Below are 23,316 nucleotides of genomic sequence, written 5' to 3'. Positions count from 1 at the left end.
GGCACCCCTCTGACAACCCGGCCCAGGCGCCGACCTGGCCGCCTGACACAAGCGCCAGCCTGACGACCTCGAGGAGTTCACCATCGTACCCCGGTTCTGACCGGATGCGACGAGTCTTACCGTTTGGAGGCTTTTCACCCACCTAACCCGCGAAGACTCCGGTATATAAAGACCTCACCCCCCAAAGGGGAAGAGGAGGGAAAGGAAAGGGAAGTAACCCTGCTCTCTAGATCTCTCATATTATCTTCAAAGCTCTCTACAATAAGAGTGCTAACTTAAGCATCAGAGAGCCCCCACCGGGAAAGTACCCCCGGGACCTCTGATTCAGTTCTCGCAGGTCCTTCAGCTCCCGCCGCCTACGAAGAGGAGGAAAAGATGCAGTTCTCGGAAGTCCCTCAACTCCCGCCACCTACAAGGAGGAGGAAAAGATGGAGTTCTCGGAGGTCCCTTAGCTCCCGCCACCTACAAAGAGGAGGAAAAGATGGAGTTTTCGCAGGACTCTCAGCTCCCGCCACCTACAAAGAGGAGGAAAAGTTGAAGTTCTCGCAGGTCCCTCATCTCCCGCAGCCTACAAAGGAAAGAAGACCGCCTCATGCTGAGGGCAATCGGATTGCGCCGCACCAGGGAGCTCCAACATTCTCTAAGGCATCGACCGCCTAGTAGGGAGTTCGCCACCAAGGCAGTTCGCCCCCAGGCAGTTCGCCACCAGGGAGTTAGCCTCCAGGCAGTTCGCCACCAGGGAGTTAGCCTCCAAGGCAGTTCGCCCTCGCCACCAGGGAGTTAGCCTCCAAGGCAGTTCGCCACCAGGCACTTCGCCCCCAGGCACTTCGCCACCAGGGAGTTCGCCACCAGGGAGTTCGCCCCCAGGCAATTCGCCCCCAAGCAGTTCGCCCCCAGGGAGTTCACCCCCAGGCATTTCGCCCCCAGGCAGTTCGCCCCCAGGCAGTTCGCCACCAGGGAGTTCGCCCCCAGGCAGTTCGCCATCAAGTTCGCCCCAAGGCAGTTCGCCACCAGGGAGTTAGCCTCCAAGGCAGTTCGCCCCCAGGCAGTTCGCCACCAGGGAGTTCGCCCCCAGGCAGTTCGCCCCCAAGCAGTTCGCTACCAAGGCAGTTCGCCACCAAGGCAGCTCGCCCCCAGGTAGTTCGCCACCAGGGAGTTTGCCACCAGGCAGTTCGCCACCAAGTAGCTCGTCACTAACGTACGCCACCATCGGGTCGAATAACGAGCTACTTTGCCAAAAAATTTTACATCACAAAACATTGGTACGTGGCCGAAAACGATTACATCAGTAATGTTTTCTATCTGAATTAGTAATGGAAGAGAGATTGTTGTTAATGTTTTTGAAGTTTAGGGGAGATTTCTGTTAAAATGAAAATATTTTATGATTGTTTGAAACTTGTGGGGAGATTTTTTGTATTTTACCCAAAAATGGTGTTAATGAGACCATATCATTGTTAGGTGTTGATTCATTAAATGAGAAATAATGATCAATGCTCAATTAAATTTAATGTTTCACAAAAAAAGACTAAATTTAATGTTTGGTTTTCAGCATACTAATGAGCATTAAATCAATGTGGTTCTTTTTTTTTTCGGCAAATCAATGTGATTCATTGCTTCCTTATAGGATGGCAATTTTTCCATCCCGGCATCCGACCTCCCTAACCCGATGGGGTCGGGGATAGGGCTGTAAATAAATCGGAATCCAATACCAATCCATTGAGAGCCAATTTTTCAGCATACTGCATGGAATCAGAAAAGCTAATCCATTAAGTTAATAAATCGAATTCAGATATCGACTTATCTGATCAGTCCTAATTTGATCCTAACCTAAATACGAACGAGATTGAATCATCTCTTTAATCTTTCTCTTCGCCCATTCGACACTTGTAGTCTGTAACCTATAATAGCCTTGAGCCTTCATCTTCTGTGCTTGTTAGTATGGTTACCGAGTAACTTTATTCCAACTTCCGACTATTCAATTGCCACCATGCCATTGTTCTTCATCTTCGAACAGTCACGGTTGTTAAACACTTGAACTCAAAACCTCTGTGGCTGAGCGGCTCTTCTATTCCATCACCGACAGCGTTGTCGGCAATACAACACCCTGTGCTGGAAGCTAGCGCATCTCCCCCTTTTGATGTCTCTCTCACTCTTTTACTCAGCTATTTAAACCAAAAAATGGGAGGGTCGCTCGTTGTAATCAGATTTCAGATCCAGATCCAAAGTTCTAGCCAACAATTAGGTCATTGCAACTGGTCCACAACTCAGAGCTACAAGTAATTTGTCTCTGAAACTGTAAATCTTATACTCACCCCTATTATAAATTGTATATCTTCTACCTGATAAAAGTTCAATGGTTAACGGTCAAATTCGAATCGGACTTGAATCAGATACCCATTAAGATTAGCGAGTGGAATTCGAATCGGGCTTTGTAAAATCCACCATATTATTATTAGATTCGGACCACTAAGAAATTATATCCAATCGAATCAGATATACCTCTTACCAAATCGGATTCAATCCGTTTGCAGCCCTAATTGAGGATGGAGATTGCCTTGGTGGGGTGGAGATGGCAGTGGGGATTAATAGGGATTCCCTATTGGGGATTGGTCAGAGATGGGGAGTGAAGTCCTAACCCTATCCGGACCCTGATTATAAATATATATATATATATATATATATATATATATATATCAAAATTATAAAATATTATTTATATTTTAAGACTTTTATTTATTTTAAATAAATTTGTTTTCCAAAAAATAAAATACTGTAAGTTAAAAATTTTGGGGCATTCGGGTCCCTATGGGGAACCCATCTCCATTGGAGATTGGGGATTGAGGATAACTTTTATCCTTGATGGGGATCGGGGTCGAGGATGGGGAACACGATCCCCACCCTAAACCCTCCCCGTTGCCATTCCTACTTCATAATTGTTATGATTAGGTGTATAAATGGATTGAATTCGAATAGAATTAGGCAATATCTGTATTCGAATCTAGTTAGAAAATTCAATATCTGACGGATATTGAAAATTAATATTTGAATGTGAATATAATTAAATATTCAAATATTCGATTCGATTCAAATTCGACCAATTAATTATTTTAGGTAATTAATAAATATATAAAATACATATTTTATTTATATAAAGTATACAAATTATAAATTATTTATATGATTTAATTATATATAAATTATATAAAGCATTTAAATATTTATATAAGAATTAAATAATCAATCAAATTTTGATATTTATCGAATCGAATAAGGTCATATCCGAATTTGAACCCAATTAGCTAATTAGTATGAATAAGATTTCTGAATTTGATCGATTAGATATTCGAATTATCCGAATTTGATTCAATTATGTCGAATCTCAACTTCAAAATCGAATTTTTTGAATTCCATTGACACCCCCTAGTTACGATATATGAGTAATGATTTGAATAAATTGATGAATAAAAATAGATTAACTAATATTAAATGAAAACTTTTTTAAGGTAGGGGGAGAGAGAGAGAGAGAGAGAGAGAGAGAGAGAGAGAGAGAGAGAGAGAGAGAGAGAGAGAGAGATTTATTCCCCCACAGACTATAGGGAGGGGATGGATGGTTGGGATGGTTAGTAGGGTACAAGTTTGGGCCGGTTAGGCTGGGTTTATGGCCAACTCAGTCCCAATCTTAAGATTTGGGTCTAAGGCCCAAATTCGGACTAAGCTGGGGTCAAGCCTGATCTTATCGCATGCGGTGTATGTGTGTGTGTGTGTGTGTGTGTGTGTGTGTGTGTGTGTGTGTGTGTGTGTGTGAACATGTATAATCAGGTTGGGCATGGGCTCAGGCCAGGTTCAGGTTACCTAGGGAATAGGCCCAGCCCTACCCGAAAAATAAAAAAAGCCAAAAGTGTTAAGCTCAAGCCCAACTTGAGGACAAAAAATCCAAGCCTAGTCCATGTAAAATTTTGGGTTGGGTGGGGCTCAAGCCAAGTTCAGGTATCTAAGGGATAGGCCTAAGCTTAACCGGGAAAAAAATAGCTACAAGTCTTGGGCCTAAGCCCAACTTGATGAGCAAAAATTCAAACCCAACTCGTATAAAATTTTGAAATTAATTGATCTAAGACTCATGTTTGACCCACCCTAATTGCACCCCAAATGATTAGACATTGTGAATAAAGTGAAGGGTGATTAGAAGGAAACCAAAAGCTTGTATATATATAAGGTTGATATATAATAGGTTTTTCATGTTTTCTTTAATTAAAACAAGTGTCTTTTGTATCTTCCATCGGGTGCATTTGAAATCATGGTGAAGTTTTGTCATGGGATTGTTGTTGATCGTACGTCTTGAGATGATAGGATTTGGGGGGCGTTATTTTTCTGGATTTTGAGAGGAGGGAAAGTTGGTCAATGGGATTTTGATTCTCATTTACCAAAAATCCCATGTTATTTTTTCAGATTTATGTGGGACCGGGGAAAGTTTATTTTCCTGGGTATCACTCCTAGGTTGGTAAATAACTTTCCCACCTTAGGGGAAAATTGTCAATACTTGAATGAAACAAAAATGCCCCTTGTAATAATGGATTTTTATGGATGAAAATGGTCATTTTCTTATTTTTATGGGAAATAAAAGAGCATGAATAAATGCACTTATTCGGATAAGTGTTTTACAGGAAGGACTTACATTTACCCGAATAAGTAGCTTACCAAAAAGCAAATAAGGCCTTAGAAAGAAGTTTACTTGGCTTGAGTTTTCTGTCTTTGTTGGCTTCAACATAATTTGAATAATATCAATGGCCACGGGATTAGTGGTCTTAATGGGTTGGGTTTGCTCTGGTTCAGGGTAGAATTGGTCCTTGCCTGATAAGTAAATGTGAATAACCAACTCCAAACAACATCCTATAGGTTTTGTAATTAGACTACTGGGTTGGATCCAATGAGACCCCATTATAATTTTTTTTTTGGCTACCAAAACCGATTATAAGTGACAGCCATACTTTTGAGCTGTTATTTGTCCATAAAACTAATGTTAAATTTAGACATTTGAACAATTCAATATACATTTATCCTATATAGAATTTATATAGAGGAAAAAGGGAGGTCAAAAGACCTTTCACCTAGATTCCCACATATATCTCATCTTCTAATTCATCACACATGTCAGCTATTTATTTTAAATTGAATCATTGAAGTCACAATAGAAAAGCCCTTAGTCGTAATTTTCTCTAATAAAATCATTCTTAAATCCCCTCCTTTTCTCTCTCCAATAGTTATAACATTTCCCTTTTCCCTTAAATCTCTCATTTCCCGTTAAATCCCTTTGAACCCTTTTTTACTCTTTAATAAACCATGGTGCCAAGGTTTCTGAGTCAAATTTATCGGCCTAAAACCAAGGTTTTTAAAATCGAATCGAACAATGAACTGGTCAGGGGTCCGGTTTCTGAGTCAAATGGTCTGACTGTTTGAACCAAATAGATGACTTGTTCTAATAAACATAAAAATAAAAAAATAAAAAAAATTATAAACGGCCAAAATCGTTGGATGTTTTGTGACCACATATTGCTCATATTTTATTATTAAAGGCATTTTATGGTAAAATGATTATTTTTTGTGACCACATATTGCTCATCCAAAATTGTATTCATTTATATATTTCTTAGAGGGACCATAAGTTGAAATGGATTAAGAAAAGTATAATGAAAAAAAAAAAATGTTGAGATGGTAAAGTTGCATTTGATATTTATAAACGATAGTACTTTTATCAATTAAAAAACATATTTTAGAGAAAAGCAGATATTTTATTATTTAAGGCATTTTCTAGTAAAAATGACTAATTTTGTGTTCCAATGGGGTATGGATTATTAGGTAAGCAGAAGTAATTTATCTTGGAAAAATGACAAATTGCAAATTGCCTCAAAGGCTGCATTTGGCACAAATGTTGTTTCTACTTAAGGCTGTGGGAAAGGAAGGGAAATGTAGGAAAACATTTACAAACCTTGTATAGGTTTCCCGTTTCCCTATGTTTCCCTTTCTTTCAAAATCTTTTCCTTCAAAGCAAACATAACCTTAGGGTTGACCAATACACATCGTATCATGGTATACAACTTTTATTTGAGAATGGTTATAGTGGAAGCATGCATAGCTTAAAAAAATGCAAGTATGGGACTGATCATTTGTTCCATACTGTGTTTGGTTGCAATGAAAATAAATTTGCATTGATGCAAAACCATGGTAGTGCAAATGATTTGAGTGTAAATTCTGGCCTATTTTTGCTTCAAATTTTATTTGACTGCAGTACAAATGAAGTAAATTAAGACATGAAGCAGAATAAAGTAAGTTCTAAAACAAAATTAAACAAGAATTTGCATTTTTTTACATTTACACTTCCATACATTTGTAGTAGTACAATAAATTTGCATTGCAACCAAATACAATGATAGGGATGAGTCCAAATCATTCCAACTGAAATTACTTCCATATGTGATGTGAAAATGCATATCCCTTGCTAATTTGTATTGATCAACCCCAAAAAAATTTGGTTTCAAAAAAATCCAAAATAATTCACGGAGAAATGACAACAGTATCAAATACAACCAAAATCTATGATTCGTTCAAGTACTATACTAAAAAGTAGTGTATTTGAGTGAAAACTAGCAGAGATTGCACGGGCTTTGTTAAAAAGGTTTCAAGCAATAGAGCTAGGGGTGCAAGTTGGGTGCACCCAATTCAATCAAAAGCTTTTGCACTGGTTGGGTTTGAGTTTTTTAACTTTATGATGGGTTTGAGCCAAAAAAACTCGGGCCTAAACTAATTAGATTGGGCTTATGTATGTATGTATGCATGCATGCATGCATGTATATATATACTCAAGCTCGATAGGGATAGCAACAGAGTGGGTTCGGGGAGGGTTTTGTAAATTCTAGACTTTATCCACCTAGTAGGTTGGATTTTGAGAATCTAAACCCTCCCCGTATTCAAATGTAGGGATGGATTGGGCTTAACACCCACATTTAATTTCCTTTTTTTGTTATATAAAAGCAATAAATAAGTAAAATAACATAAATAAACAATAATATTTCCAATTATTTGATTAAGATATAAAAGAACACATAAACCATCAATCATCCTTTACATCTAATTCAAAATATTATTAAATTCAACACCAAGTACAAAAAGTTTATATGCTTTCCAACAATATGCAGGTTGAGGGGCTCGATTTAGCCTAATACCGTATCCTACCCGTAACGTATGGGTTGTAGAATCCCAAAACTCGACTTGCCCCCAAACCCATCATTCAAACCTAAAAACCCACCCCTTCAAGGTGGGTAGGGGTGGATACACATCAGGTAGAGTAGAAATTGTCATCCCCAAGCCCGAGATGCTTAGTTAATGTTGAGTTGAGCTTAGGTTGGTAAATTCAAGCTAACCTTGAATTGGACAAAGCTTGAGGTTGGGACATGAGACTTAGGATTGGATTAACTCTCAACCGGACCCAACCCACTCAAGTTGCACCAAGTAGGGACCTATATGATGCATATGCTTCGTTAAGTGAAAGCTAAACAAAAAATGCACGTAAGAGTAGGGGTGAGAATTCGGCTTTTTGGTTCAAAATTATTGTATTTTTAAATTTAAATTTTTATTATTTGAATAATTCATAAAATTATAATTTATATTATTAATACATGATTTTGTTATGAATTTAGTAAAAGTATAAAATTATTAAGGGCAAATTTCTTAAACTATCCTTTTGGTTTAGTTAATTGGATAACTCTACCCTTCCTGTTTAGATATTATCTTAAAGTACCCCTACTATTTCAGACAATTGACATTGCACTGCTAATGAAAAGAAACATAATATCGAATTTGCCCTATAATATTCCTCAAATTTTCAAAATAAAACCCAACAAAAAAAATTCAAAGTGAAGAGAAAGCTGATCACAACTCTAACGATGATGAGACTCTAAAGCCAGGCGGAGATATGGTCGGAAGGGCTATCTCTTGATCAGAGAAACGCAGCCCATTATTATGATGAATCAAATGATGAAGTTCAGTATTATTGTTTCTTTCTTAAACTGAAAAAATGAAATGTCCAACTTGCCCTTAACTATTCTTCAAATTTTCAAAATAAAATCCCCCGACTGAAAACAATAAGAATAAGATAGTCCGGGTCCAAAGAGAAACTACTGAAGTGGGTTACAAATAAAACATGAGCTTCATTCATCGTCTGCAATAATCCAGATCAGCAAATGGATTATTAGAATAATAAAACTAGAAGCATTGAACCCAGGTAGATAGATCTAAGTTTCATTTGTTGTGTAGTCTTTTATGATCGTTCAGCCAAACCCCTCTGCAAACTCAATACCGTCATTTTTCAAGTAAGAAAACCCATAAATTTTCCTGCATTGAAATCACACTGATCATGCCTTTGGTGAGAAAGGGTGAGGCTTCTGCGTCTGAGAGGTTGCATGGCCAGCCAACTCTTGGGAATTTCTGTCTTGGGAAGGCCATGGTGCCCTTACCCTAGGGTGGTTTTTGCTCTAATCTACATGTCAAGTGTGATACTACCTCAGGGATGGAATGACTGGGGCGACCCAACCATACAGAGGTATATCTCATCTGATGCCACAAGTCGATCAACCCAGCTGATTTTAATTGGATGATTGAGAAGATTAACAGTCCTAACAAATTTTCTTGTTTGGTGTGTCGATAGTGCCGTGTATTATGGGCAATACAAGTGCTATGGGCGGTTCCCCTGTTTTTTTCTCGCTCAATGTTGAATGATGGGTAGCTTGTTCTTATCAACTAAACAAGTCCAACAAACATCCTCTGCACTGGGTGTGGGTGGTGAACTCAGATCTGGGTATGCCCGTGCGTGCGTGTGTAGCGACAATACTACAAGAAATTCGTCGTCTCTAGCAAGTCCGTCAAATGTCCGTGCGTGCACATTCTCCATGAAAAGAAGAGAATCAAGAGCTTTTCTTTGATTTTTGATGTTGAGAGTAGCAAATCCGTCGTATTCTCCATGGAACCTCCAATAGACCAAATAGATGGCGAACTGCCGATAGAAATTCAACGCTACTGGAGTCTGGAAGCTGCAAGTAACCCAATTCGGTTCCAACCGAAGCCCACCATTCCCATGGACCCTCCGTACAAGTCTGCTGACAAGACCAATGATGAAGATAGAGTGGTTTTGGATTCCGATGAAGCGAAGAAGCTTCAGGCAGTCGATAAGGCCTAGCGACAACCTGAGGAGAACAGCGGAAGGCAATTCAGACGGTGTCCTTGGTTTAACTGTAGTGGAAGATGGGGAGTGGTTTGGCGGGGCGAGTTTCTGATTGCCAATTGCCCAAATCTGAAGGAGTAGTGGTTCTTACGATCTGTTCTTCGTCTCGAGGTTAAGGAAGGTTATGTTAGGAATTTAAAAATTATCAATCATGTGATGTTACACGTGAATAGAATAGAACGTTAACTTAGACGTGAATAGAATATAACGGTAACTTAGATTATATTAGGAACAATGGGTAATTTAAAATAATATATAAACAATAAAGGTAGAGTTAGTAAATTAATTAAACCATAAGGGTAGTTTAATAAATTTGTCCAATTATTAATAATATATATATTATTAAATCTATGATATATTTTTTTTATGTTTTTAATAAATATGTTAAATTTATTACATAATTTTATTATAATATTTAAATAATTCTTAAAATTTTTAATTCAAGCATTTTTAGAAGATATAAATGAAATGTGGAAGATAGGATAAATAGGAATTAGAGATAATTTAGGAGATAAATTCTCTATTAAAGTAAAGATAATTAGGATTTATATATAATTTAGGAGATAAATAAGAATTATAAATAATTTAGGAAAAAGTGAGGGATAATGGTGCCACTAGACTAGATTAGATTAAATTTTGGTAGAGAGATTTTATGAAGAAATATCCAAAAGGATAAACATAGAGGAAAGTGGGATGAGATGTGAAAATGGAGCAGGAAGAAAGGAGTGATGAAGTGGCTTGATGAGAGAACAAGAAAGACTAAAATGAAAAGGGGCTGAAAGTTTTCGATTTAAATAAAGAAGAAATCCCATTTTAGGATCTTTGACTTGTCCAATAGAGACCTAGGATCAAATCCCGCTGCCACCATGGGTTAGTGGGATTAAGGGAAAGGGGATGGGATACTCCAGTTGTGTAGCCCCATGAAGCGAAAAAAAATATATAGATAATGATAGTTATTAATTTATTAGATAATTTTCAGTACCATACTTGATTTTTATGTGCAGCAGAAGTGAAGTATTGGGCTTAGGCGTGGCCCAACAGTTCTGGACCTCAAAACAAAATCTGGCCCAAGCCTATAAATTTGCAACGAAGCTGGGTGTGGGTGGGCTAGGGCCTACGGGGGTTTTGGAATAATCAGCTTACAGCCATAGCCTGATACCCGCTACAGCGACGTATTTTCAGTGGCGCATCGAGAATATTTCTCGGTTAATTTGACATACTTGCGCAAGAGATATTCTTGATTTGCGGATGGATGTACGATGTCAGAGGGTTATACGATTTTTTTCTTTAGGAGATCCGGTATCCTTAACACGAAGCGCCATTCAAGCAGATCCTATCGGCTGTGATATTACAGAAGTGGTATAAACAAAATAATATTATAGTGTGCACATCACTAAATCATAACTTCACAACTATCAAGGGTTTCTCCGGTTCCCCTCGCCTGAATTCCTTTAAATTGCCTTCGAACCCTAAGAAAAAACCTCATTTAGCCCTCTATCTGGAACCCTCCCAAAACCATATTCTCCTTATTCGTAATATTCTCTTTCATCTTGATATGGAGTTTTGGGGTAAGGCTCTCTTGCTCTGCACTATTGTTTCTTTCATACTAAGATTCTTATGTTTTGCGTTATCATCCGGTTGCTGTATTTTTGTATTTTTCTCATTTATTGGTTCTTATACTCTGCACGTAGTGAAGTGTTCTCATAATATGCACGGATTTCCTGGTTAGATTCTGCTGTGTTTGATTTCAGGGTTTCTGTCCTTGTGGGTTTTACAGAAACTTGTAGGTTCTGTCTTTTGACATTTTATCTGCCGGTGTTTCGGTTCTTCGCTGTGTTTTGTGGTTTTCATTCGATCATTTCTTATTCGTGTTACGTAAGTGTTCTTTGACCTTCGAAACGAAGTCATTTCAAAAGAATCGTTTTTGTTTTTTCATAAAATTGATTTACATCCTATCATTTCTTTGATTTTTGTTTCATAATGTGTTGTACGGTGAAATTGTATACAAGGGTTTGGATGATTATTGCTTTTTTATAAACTTCGTGTTTACTTTAGATCCTTTTTTCGAAATTCATGGTGGATTCTTATTTTGGCGCTTAACCATTAATATTTCCAATATTTGTTTATTTGTTGTTTTCAGTCATATATCTCTACTGTTTCTTTGCCCACTGTGTTCTTTTTTAGGTGGTAGAGTCTTCTTAATGTCTGACCATGCCTAAGAATATGTTAATTTTTAATATATTCCTGCACTCCTCGGTAAGCCAATTTAAACTCTGGTCTCTGTTTTCCATGGTATGGGAGATGAGGCTTATCATTGATCCTGCCACTTGTAAAAGAGAATAATTATGATCGTTTAAGGAGTAGTAATGTCTAGTATTCATGTCTGCTGCTTGTACTGAATTTTGATGAGGTGGCATTTTGAATTAAGCAGGGCCTATTTTATTTTTCTAATGAGTTGAATGATTTGCTATATATCTTGTTCTGGTTAAAATACGGGACTCCAATCGTACTTTCCAGCTTCTTTTGCCTTTTCATGTAAGAAAAGCTTTTCTTGACTCAGTTTTTGGTCTAGATTTTTGTTTACATTATTTTCTAGTTAAAGTCAGTTGATGGTTTGACCAAAACTTATTATCCATGAAATGCGACAACTATTGATAAATAGTTCATAATTTCATTTCAAGATATTTTATTCTCCTTCTGTAAAGTTTTGGTTTCATGTTTTTTCATTAATGCAAATGATGGTGGTTGTTGTAATGTTCCCACTGTTTACTTTGTCGGAGAGAAGTAAAGTGGCTTTTTGCTACCTCATTTGGAAGTTCTAAACTTATAGTATAATACCAAAAGAATAAATTTCAAGCAGTCTTAAGTTCAATGCAGCAGTGGTTATCAATACCAAATAGCTTTCTTAGATTAGCTTTTGTGTATGGGTTATATTTCTAAGCAAATAGAAGGCACAATGAGTCAATTTGTCTGTTTTCATGGTTAATCCAATATTGGTCATTATGTAACCTATCATGCTCTGGGTGTTCTTTTACCAGTCATTTTTTAAGCTCTCACCATGGTCAATTTACTTTATGAAAATGAAAGCTATGCCTGGTGATGTTTTGACCAATAGACAAGGGAAGATTATTGATGTCATAGGTGTTCAGTGAAATCAGAAATGAATGTATTTTGAAGAAGGCAGTTACTCATGATGGTCAAGAACTGTGCTAAGATGGTGGAACCAACAATACTTGGAAAGTGGAGTTCTAATATGATGATAATCTAATTGCCTGTTCTGCATGTTACAGAATCATACACAATAGCTGTTCAATTTGTGTTCCACATTTCAATTCTCCATCTATTATTGAACATTCTTGATGAACATTGGATGCCATATAAGTATTGTGTTTGGCTGTCATCATAGCACTTCACTCCTCACTAGTACAATATGATCAGTCATTATTTTGCAAATTCATCATGACATTCTTATTTTGTTGCACGGTAATTAAGCACTGTATTTGTATTGGGTCTTTGTATATTCTCCGTCCAGTCATGTTTCATCTTTTTGATCCTGTTTAGAATAGAGGTTTGACTTATTTTCTTTTGTGGTGGCTTTATTTATGAAGATTAATTAGTTTCCAAATAAATCATTAAATATATTTTGTGTTTCATTCACCACATACATGTTTTGTAGGTGTTTTGTTTTAATTGGTTTTTGGTTGTTTCCTTTTTTTTTTATCAGCAAAAGAGAATTTTATTTGAAGTAAGGGCTAAAGAGAATTTTGTGTATGGGATTAATGCTCCCACACTATTACATTTTTCTGTCCCACTTTACATTGCAGCCCAAAACAATTGTTGCCTTAAAGCCCCTTGTTTAGCAAGATAATCAGCTAGCCCATTTGCACTCCTAACTGGTTGTTGCCTGCATTATTTGCAGTTGTTATCTGTCTTGTGTTTTTTGATGTCATAATGTTTTAATCAGTTAATTTATTATGTCAGGTGTTGAAGTTAAAGCTGGAGAGCCTCATAAGGTCCAACTTGATGAAAAACTGTTGCACCTTTCACAGGTGTCTATGAATTGATTTATTGCCATCTTGTTGTGTTGTAAGTTTTGGTCATGTAATTTAAAATTTATGCTGTTTGTTTGTAGGCATCTCTCGGTGAGGTAAAGAATAAAGGAAATGATTCTGTTCCTCTCTTCGTGAAGATTGGGGGCCAGAAGCTTGTTATAGGAACACTTTCTCCAGATAAATGCATGCAACTGTCATTTGACTTGGTATTTGACAAAGAGTTTGAGCTTTCTCACAATTGGAAAAATGGGAGTGTCTACTTCTGTGGATACAAATCTGTGATTCCTGATGAATATCCTAAATATAGTTTTCTTATAATGCTTAATTGTTTTTGTCTTATAATTTATTCATTTCATTTTGATAATACACAACTGGCATTGTTTCTTTGACAATTGTGTTGCCTTTTTTACAGAAGAGGATTTTTCTGGTGAGTCCTAAATTTAGCTTCTCTGCCCTTTTTGTTCTGTTTCTTATGTTGCCATTGTCACTTACTGGTTTATATTTTTATCTTCCAGATACTGATGATTCTGAATTTGAGGATCTTCCACTCAGTGCAACTGAGAATGGTGGGAATGATGTTTATTGCACAAGATGTTAAAATTAATATTTAGGTGATATCTATTTCTCACGTGTCCCTTTTGTTTAATCTTCAGGAAATCCTGAGCAGAAGGATGGACAACCAAAGGCATCTGCAGACAAGTCTAAAGCTTCTAAGCCTGATGTTTCTGCAGTCAAACAAAAAGTGAAGATTGTGGAACCAAAAAAAGGTGAAAAATCCAAGGTGGATGAATCTGATGACAGTGATGAATCTGATGATTCTGAAGAAGATGAATCTGATGATGAGGTAACATTCCCCATTAGTATGATACCCTTATGTAGATTTTATATATTATTTTTATTACATATAATATGCATGTTGCTTGGATTTTCCCATTGAGGAATGCAATTTTATCAAGTTACAGTACATGGTAGGATTTTATGCCCTTGGGAATTAATATTGTTTTTTACATGTTTTATTTTTAAATTTTAAATCCCTTTGGTGGACGCATTTTATGTAATGCAAACATCAAGGATAGGATGTACACGAAGTTTAAATCTCTAATCATGTCCCTTCATTGATAGTTTAAAATTGGTGCATATCTGGTAATTTTGTTTGATTCTGATTCTGTCTTCTAGGTGAATCAAACAGAAACAATCAGAATCTGATTCTGATTCTTGTCTGAACCAACTGGTGGGAATAGGTGATTCAGTTTTTGATCCTGTTCCTGAGCTCAAACCAAGCAAACCCTTATTCTTTTCATTTCTTTCCAAATTTACCTTTCTGTTAAATTTCATAGAAGAGAGGAACTTTTGTTGTGAAAAATTTCCCCTTGCGCAGGTAGTTTCTATATTCTTATCAGACATTTTCATTGCACTGCATGACATTTTCATTGCACTGCATGACATTTTCATTGGTCCACATGTAACTTGAAGAAATGATTTTATGCCATTCTCTTGTACTTTGACATACTTAATTTGTTTGTCTTGATTGTAGTGTCTCTTTTTGAAATTTTGGATGATGAAAATTGTTGGCTTATTTATTGGTCAGGACATGCTTGGTGCTGGGGATGAGAGTGACGAAGATGATGAAGACGAGGAAAGCTCTGAAGAGGAGGATGAGGAGACTCCAAAGAAGGTGCTTATAATGATGCCGTCTATTATTGTTCTCTTGATAAGGTTTGCAGTAAATAGTGATATGTGCATGTGTTTCTATTTCTTTGCAGAAGCCTGAACAGGGCAAGAAGAGAGCTGCAGAATCAGCTACAAAAACACCGGTTCCAGAGAAAAAGGCAAAGTTGGGTACACCACAGAAGACAGGTGTTGCTTTTGTTTTTTATTCTGGTTCCTTTAAAAACGTTGCTTTCATTTTCAGTTGACTGTTCTAGTGTGGAAATTCCCCCTTGGCAATGTTCCAGCAATAATTTCAGTGTCAATTTTAATTTGCATGGGATGGTTTGTTAGTTTGGATGTTTATGGGTGGAAATTTTGCTTTGATAAGAGGGGAGCTGTCAGTTGCCTAGGCCTTGATAACCTTCTGCTTGTATTTTCCTTACGAATGAAATATGATTTTGGGGCCAGATGGCAAGAAGGGTGGTGGCCATACAGCAACACCTCACCCGAACAAACAGTCTTCTAAGGCACCTGCCAACAGTGAGAAAAAACAGAAGCCGACTGCAAAATCTGCCGATAAAGTTTCCTGCCAATCTTGCAATAGGTCTGCTTGTTTTGTTTCGAATAGTTTGTTCGAGTTTGCTGTTTTTTCTTTCTGAAGTTGAAAATTTTAATGGTTTTGATTTCTTCACAGGGCATTTAATACCGAAGAAGGTCTAAAAGCCCACAAAATGGCCAAGCACAGTGACAATTGAAGAGAAGGGTCGCCTATATGCACCATATTTAATTTTTTGTAGTTTTGGTTGATTTTGAGATGAAAAAAATTCAGGGGCAGTGTCCATGCTTAGGGTTTCAACTAGACTTTGATAGAGGTTTTTGTTACAAAAAAGTGTAGTAATTGGAACATCATCTGTTGGGAGAGATACATCTTTGTTTCTGTTAAATAGTTCGATAATTAAATTTAATTTATATCCATGAATTTATTATATTTATTATTCTTTTTCTTTGCATGGTTTACAATTTTATTCTGCAGAATGTACCATGCAATACGCAGCCCTGTCTAATAACCAAGATGGCCAATTGCATTGCCATTTTGGGCCTTTATTGGCATTTGGCTCCATATGCGTTCTAGTGCTTTCAAATTTAGTTTTTTTTTGTGTTAAAGAAAACATGGATCCTCTTTTCCCATTCAGAAAACGATCTGGAAATTTCTCGGCGGCTATTGTTTGTTCTCATTTACTGCCAGGTTTAAATCTCGGTAGCTATTCTTACGACGGCCTTTTGACATTCGATTAGACATAAGTGGTCTCTGTCTATATTTTATCCAACTCTTGTCAAGCTATGATTCAAATCGTTTGAGATTTTTTTTATTAACTCGTTCGCAAGTGAATTGATGTTTATTGAATTACTTTGGTTACATTAAATCATCAAATTAAATTGGCACCGAAGAGATAAAGAGAAAGGTTCCGAGTTTATTCCTCTCTAGGTAAAGGCCCCAAGCAGGAAGCATCTATTTTGCAAGAGAGCTAATCGTCCTCGGCCCTCAATAGTGGAGGCGGGAGACCACCATGGTAACTGGTAACTAGGTTTTGTTGTCTTCTGTTCATCAACCCACGTGATAGCTCCCAAATGTCCCTTAACTTTTCTGTAAAAGTTTAACAGAGATATTAATACAACTACGACACTGCATGTACGAATCAATATAGTAGTTTACTCGTGCATATTTCCACGGCACAAACTGTTGCTGCGGTGCCAAGGGAATCGTTGTTTAGCTTAAGTATTTAAACAAATAAAGCCTTGTTAGATGTTTACCATTTTCAGATCTCGTAGAGCTTCCTCCAATGTCTGTCAAGTCACGATATGAGAATTCGGCGAATGGGAGTAATTGATATAGAATTTGTTTTATGGCATTACCGAAGTAACTACAAATCAAGATGGGGTTTGACGAGAGAAAATTTAGCTACAATTCCTTCCTGTTTATGCTTGTCAAAAAAAAACTCAGCCAACGACCCTGATGGTGTCAGACTGTCGGTTCATTTACCCTGTTACCCACTATCAATTGTTTCGCAATCGATGAAAAATGGCAATTTCCTCTAGTCACCAAAGGCTCGGTGAATATTCTTTTTAGGTGGCGTTTGGCAAGTTTTTGTAGGCAAGTCTTTCTAGGTACATGATTACCTTTTTGACAGCCCGATAGATGCGAATTTGCAGTGAGCTTTTGGGTCTTGTCCTAAAGACCAAGACGGTTAGGTAAGCGTCTTGGTAATAATGGGTTGTTAAAAACAGAGATGAAAACGCTATTTTCAATGTGGAAAGACCAAAATCTTCACTTCAGGTCATTCGGTCATCATTCGATACATGAAAATACCATTTTTTGGTCTTTTGAGCTTTCTGCATACCAAATTACATGCCAAAACACAGCCTTTGTTAAATTTAATAAAATAATAAGATTTAGACTAGGCAAGCAATAATCAAGAATCAATCCACGACATAGTAAAAAAAAAAAAAAAACTAAAAAAGGGCATGGTAAAGCAACAAAAGTATTTTAAATTTCAAAATGTCTGAAACGGATTTAACAACAAATCGTCAAGTGCAAAATTCAACACCAAAAGTCTAGTTTGAATGTGGATGAGGATTCACGTAGTTTTCCTCCGGAGAGTAACCTGCAAACTACCATAAAATGATGTACACGTACAACAAAGGCCTTACCTTCCACTTCCAGGCATATATTTTGTTGGAGGTTCACTGAGCTTTCTTGAAGATGTACCATGCATGCAATCTGTAAATCCTGTCTACTCTCACTCCGCTGGCAATGCAACCCAACCTGTAAACAAATTTCATGGTAAGCAGCCATAAAAATGAGGCTGGATCCTGAGCAAGGATACCTGAACCTGCAAAACTCAAAGTACGTAAGTTCACGACCTTTTTGGGAAAGAACATATGAAGATAAACTCCATATTAGAGTAAGACCCATGGGAAACCTGATAATTTGCTATCCTGGTTGTGCAGTAGTCACAGAGAATGGTTACGTAATCATGGTAGACATGAACACAGAGACACAAGCAGGCAACCATAAAAGCATTCTTCACCCCCAAATAGTTCACCGCAAGGTTCAATTTGGTTGTCAGGAGAACATAAGAAATTGAAAGAAACTAAAAGAAAATTAAAAAGAACATGAAAGAATAGAAATCTTTGAAAAAATATCTTAAAGGTGTTGATTGGCAAGAAAAAACAGGTGTCCTTTCTAAAATAACAATACAGGCCTATCCACCCATTTTACCTTTTGAACTTATTCTCTTGCACTATAGATAATTTACAAGGAAAAATATAGCTGTCATTTCAATGAAAACTTTTGGGTTGAAGATCTTTTTTTGTAGGTCTCATCCACCTTATGACACCTTGGGATTTTCTTAAGAAAACTCTGAAGCTTTCTTCATTAAAACTTACTTTCTGAAGAGACATTGTAGCTTAATTGAATGAGAAAACCAAAGAAACACGGTTAAATATTTCCGATAGAAGAGTAGCTGGTATTTAACATGCTCTTAATTGATACTCCGAAACCATCACTTTAACAAATTTGAGGTAAATGTCAGGATCTCCCTATATAGAAGACCTGTCTCTGTAAGCACCTTGTTATTTAATGAAAATAACTAAAAATGAGTGGAGGTAGAATGGTAAGTGAATTTTTTTATATGAATTATTAAGTGAAAGATATAATAAAATATATACTTGTATGATTTGAAGAATCTGAGATATGTATCTATGCTATTATATTAAACAGAGCCACACAAAGCTGAATACATAGTTCTGAAATAGCCATAACTGTAGAACAGGTACCAATAGGCAATTCTCCTACTTTCCTCCTCTCTCACTCTCTCTCTCTTCCGAAATTTACTCCCAACTGCCAATTACTTCCATGATAAAAAATGGAATACTAGTTTAATAAACTAAGGTTAATGAGGTTTATGTTCCTAACTTCCTATAATTTACCACAAATCTTATACAATGCATGCACCTCATATTTGACTCACACCTTGATGTCTGACCAGTCTACAGGGGTAACCCTTAACTTGGAACCACTTCCCACAAAGGAGGCCTCACGGGAAGGTCCCATGATATCTATAAATATACAATCCAGCTACACGTAAAAAAAAAAAGGAAAAAGAAAAAGGTGAAGGGAGCTTATTGGGAGAAAGGGAAAATGGCCTTGCTGGGGTTTCTAGTGTGGTTAAAAGTAGAACTCAGGAGTATACACAAAACAAAACATGCATTCAAACACACAAGTTGGGCAATACTATGGTGGTTCGTGGAAAGAAGAAACAATGGGTTTTACTTTCCATATCACAGACTGTGAACCTGCACACCACCTGCACAGTGGAAAATGGGCTGTAAGCTATATTTAATAAATCGGTGGGTTTTGTAAAAGAAAAATGCAACCTTCTTTTCCTAAAACAGCTAGAAAGTTACAACTAGAGTGAGGGACAAACCAGAATAACAACTAGATCAGTAGTGATATGTTCCTTGCTGCGGTGGCTGTTGCTGCTGCTCATTGTAGTACTCCCCTCCATTTTCATCATATCCATTACTTTCATTGTTGTTGGGAGCACTTTCAATGTTATCCTTGTTACCAGCTTCAGCTTGTTCTCTTTCCCTGTTCCACTGCTCAATTTTAGCCCTTCTCTCAGCACTACCTTCCCTAATTGGGCTCCTATTTCTCCTACCCCCAGGGCTCCTGCTTCTTCCCCTCTTCCATCCGGGGCTTCGGCTCCTAGGCCTCCTACCTCTATTATCAGGGTAATGGTGATCCCGGTTGTCATGCCGCCTGCCAAAACCACGACCACCATGTGAACGCTCCTCATAACTCCGATGTTTGTTGGGACTTCGGCTTCTACTGCGACTGTGCCTTCGCCTATACCTCCCAAACAACTTCCGCCTCAGTTCCCTGGCAATGAGGAAACAAAATTGCATCAGATGCCCAATATTAAGAACCACACAAACTATTATTGCATAAGACTGAAAATTACTGAGGAAAAATCACCTGCTAATCATTTTCAAATGCATGAAGTTGCAATAGCCACCTCGATTGCAAGTATTTTCCTCGTATTGCCTACACGTGGCTTCACGGAAATCTGTGACTGGGGAAAAATCAACAATAATTGGACGCCCTGCAACAATTCATTGTCTTAATAATCAAATGAAGTGGGGTAAACATATTGGATATGAAAATTATTTCAGGAGAGAGAGAGAGAGAGAGAGAGAGAGAGAGGGAAACAGCAGGCGTGTATTAATACTGAAAGCTGAGTTTGAAAAAAGTAGAAATACAAATATGTATAGTGCAAATATATAACAAATAATACAAAATACAAGGGTGGTGTTTGAAACTCTGGGAATTTATACAATAAACGCTGCCACAGGCACCACTTCATCATTACGCCCATTATGCTGATCTGTATGCAGACTTGCAAAAGCAGGCCTCGATTTATGCGCATGCATACCATTGGGGAAGCTTCATTTTAGCACTTCCCCCAATGGGTAGCCATTTATTCACTGTTTTGCTGATGTGATGCCTAATGGCACCTAATTGTCAATAAACATTTTGATTATTGCTTTTCTCGGTTTTGCAAACAAATCAAATACAAACGTTTAGTGAATAAGTGGAAGCTATACCAAACACATACAAGATGACACACTCTGCATATTTGTATTTGTAATCTTTCCAAACCGAGCGGAAGGGCCGAAGTTAGGGTAGTAAGAGGAGTTACTATATTTGTCTCTTCATCAAATAAGAGCTACTTTTAATTAAAAGGAAAACACTAACCTGCATAGAACCTCCCGGTAAGGTTGCGAAGTGCATTGGCGGCATGCTCTTCCTCTCTAAATTGAACGTAGACATTACCCACCTGACAACATATAAAACAAATGAATTTGACCTATTAAAGCAAAGAACCGAAGACGACTGAAAATTCAAAGAAAATTACCATGTGATCAGCCAAATTGTCACAGATATTCAGGCTTTCAATCTCACCGTACTTGCTCAGCTCCTCAAATAGATCCTCATAGAAATCCTGCAATTGCAAAATTCATTAAGAAAAACATGCAGCACAGGAGACAAACAGAATATGACTCCAGCAGCTGAGACGATAATTTCTCTACATTGCACAGAATATCCAAAACATTAAGAAGAAACATCCAAATAAGTGAATAAAACATTCTACATAGACTTAAGATATTAATCATCCTCTTATATAAAAAGGCGACCGAAATTGTCACGAACACCATTAAAATTGAAAGATACGGGGAAAAAGGAACAATGGATCACGGAAAAGAGAGACAAATTTCGGGAGTAATTTGTGTAATAATGGACCACGGGAAGGCAATCAAACGTCGATTAATAAAGATAACCACTAATTGTGTAATAAATAAAGAAAATAGAACTCTACAGAATGATTAGATTAATAAGATTAAAAAAAAAAAAATGAACTAGGAACCTCGAAGTGCTCCTGGATCCTGCGAGGATCAATGGCCTGGCCCTGGGGATCCACTCCGGGAGTAATCATATCAGGCCTCTGGTACATGTTCGAAAGCAGCAAAGTAGGGCTTATACTCGGCTTCGTGTGAAGTCTCGAACACCGATCGCCATGTCTGCAAGCGCCAATTTTGAAGTAAAAGGGGCAATTCACCCTATCTTTCTCCGTTCCGAAGATCGACGCCAAGTGTTCCGCCATGATTTCTGTCTTATTTTGTTTTCGATCCCTCGAACGAAATAAGATATAATAAAGAAGTCACAGTCGAGAAACTTAGAAGATGACCTGACGAAAAACGAAGCGACTCCTTAGTCCTTACTGATCGATCGATGGATGCAGATCGAAAAGAGGGGGCGTAGTAAAGCGTTAGGGTAAGTATTTGCACAGCATCGAAAAGAAATTGTAAATAAACATTTTTATCATTTGCAACAATGTGTGCTGGTTTGCCCGAGAGGTTAAGGGGGAAGACTTAAGATCTTCTGCACATAAGTGCGCATGGGTTCGAACCCCATAGCCAGCATTTATTTGAATTCTTTTCTTGAACCGTAGGTTCAGTGATGATATGGACTGGTGAATAGATAATTTGTCAGAAAATAAATGAAAAAAAGCAAAATGTGTTTTATATTAATTATAGATTTTAAATTTCATATAATATAAAAATTTCAAAGAAAATATAAAAATCAAATTGATATCAAAAATGATATTATTAGATAACTAAACAATTTTGTAAAAAAAAATATATATTAGTTAATTACTTTACGGATATGGAGCCACCAACTCTGTAAAATTTCATAATTTATATCATATATTAAGTTATTTAATTTCACTTTATGTATTTTTTAAAGGAATTTTTAACCGTTCAATCCACCTCAGAATTGAGAAACTTCCGCCCCCTGAATTTGGCATCTTTCCCCATGATATTGTATTGTGATTGTATTACGAATATTACATAACATTATATAGTCTAAAATATAAGTTTTAATATCAAGTTGAGTTTGAGTTCGGAGCAGACTTATTTGAATAAACCCAAACCCGACCTAAAACATAGTTGGGCCCAACACTCACAGCCCCTTAGTCCGAGACTGCAAGTTTAAATGCTTATCTGAACCCAATAAAAAAATGGATCAGTCCAAGGCAGCCCATTGGACTACCCGATTCATGAACATATCTAAGGGTCATTAGACTGATAACGCCATACAATATTAAAAGGCTCTCAATTCATCTAGAAACCTATAACGTGCAATTTATATATAATTTGAAGTCTAATAATTATAATTAATAAAATTATTAAATTTAATAAAAATATTAAAATTTAGCAATTATTGAAAGTTATGAAATTAATAAAAATTAATTAGTAGTTCATAAATTATAAAAATTGAAATATAATTTCATAGGATAATTAAAATAAATATAAAAATTAAAATATTATAAAAAATAAAAATTAAATTATTTACATAGTGTTATAAGATTCCTTCTACTTAGTGATGATCATTTATAATTTTGCTCAACCTTGGACTCAAGCAAATATTTTCTTCTTAACTAGCTCTAACTTAGATCTACACCAAATCCAAGTATAAATTATTGATAGGACAATTAAATTTTCATAGGCTTTATAAAGGGTGAGCACCATTCGGTTTAAACCGAAAACCAAACAACAAAATTTGGCTTTTGCTTTTTTTTTTTTCAAATTTTAGTTTTAATTTTTAGAATTGAAATTCAATTAACCAAAATTTCTATTATTATATGTAATATATGATATATAATATATAATATATAATATGTAACATATAATATATAATATATTATACATATTAATATA

General features: G+C 36.7%; 2 protein-coding genes and 1 non-coding gene across 4 annotated transcripts; 2 read left to right on the top strand and 1 right to left on the bottom strand.

The window, feature by feature from the left end:
• Nucleotides 1–10,377: 10,377 nt before the first annotated feature.
• Nucleotides 10,378–15,968, top strand: LOC148847294 (histone deacetylase HDT1-like). The gene is made up of 10 exons (XM_088950223.1): nt 10,378–10,839; nt 13,253–13,320; nt 13,404–13,616; nt 13,735–13,750; nt 13,839–13,889; nt 13,977–14,167; nt 14,912–14,998; nt 15,087–15,180; nt 15,442–15,577; nt 15,668–15,968. Exons 1-10 carry the CDS (start codon nt 10,827–10,829, stop codon nt 15,726–15,728), a joined length of 930 nt encoding a protein of 309 aa, XP_088806349.1. The 5' UTR covers nt 10,378–10,826; the 3' UTR covers nt 15,729–15,968.
• A 1,532-nt stretch (nt 15,969–17,500) lies between these two features.
• Nucleotides 17,501–21,990, bottom strand: LOC148847293 (splicing factor U2af small subunit B-like). Of its 2 annotated transcripts, XR_016100611.1 has the most exons (7): nt 21,462–21,990; nt 20,952–21,038; nt 20,792–20,873; nt 20,012–20,138; nt 19,461–19,915; nt 17,896–19,340; nt 17,501–17,797 (listed from the first exon to the last, which is right to left on the bottom strand). XR_016100611.1 is itself a non-coding variant. In XM_088949178.1 (6 exons), the coding sequence occupies exons 1-5, from the start codon at nt 21,696–21,698 to the stop codon at nt 19,477–19,479; spliced, it is 972 nt and encodes a 323-aa protein (XP_088805304.1). In that variant the 5' UTR covers nt 21,699–21,990; the 3' UTR covers nt 17,501–17,797; nt 19,461–19,476. The 2 variants fall into 2 exon arrangements, 1 of the variants encoding a protein (XP_088805304.1); XM_088949178.1 differs by lacking the exon at nt 17,896–19,340.
• Nucleotides 21,935–22,017, top strand: TRNAL-UAA (transfer RNA leucine (anticodon UAA)). The gene has a single exon. It is a non-coding gene; the product is annotated as a tRNA-Leu (tRNA).
• Nucleotides 22,018–23,316: the final 1,299 nt, after the last annotated feature.

The sequence above is a fragment of the Nelumbo lutea genome, chromosome 6, assembly GCF_056320005.1.
Source record: "Nelumbo lutea isolate HS-2025 chromosome 6, American lotus-T2T, whole genome shotgun sequence".
In the NCBI taxonomy this organism is placed as follows: Eukaryota; Viridiplantae; Streptophyta; class Magnoliopsida; order Proteales; family Nelumbonaceae; genus Nelumbo; species Nelumbo lutea.
The sequence above is the reverse complement of the archived record's forward strand: the minus strand, read 5'-3'. Positions and strand labels throughout refer to the sequence as shown.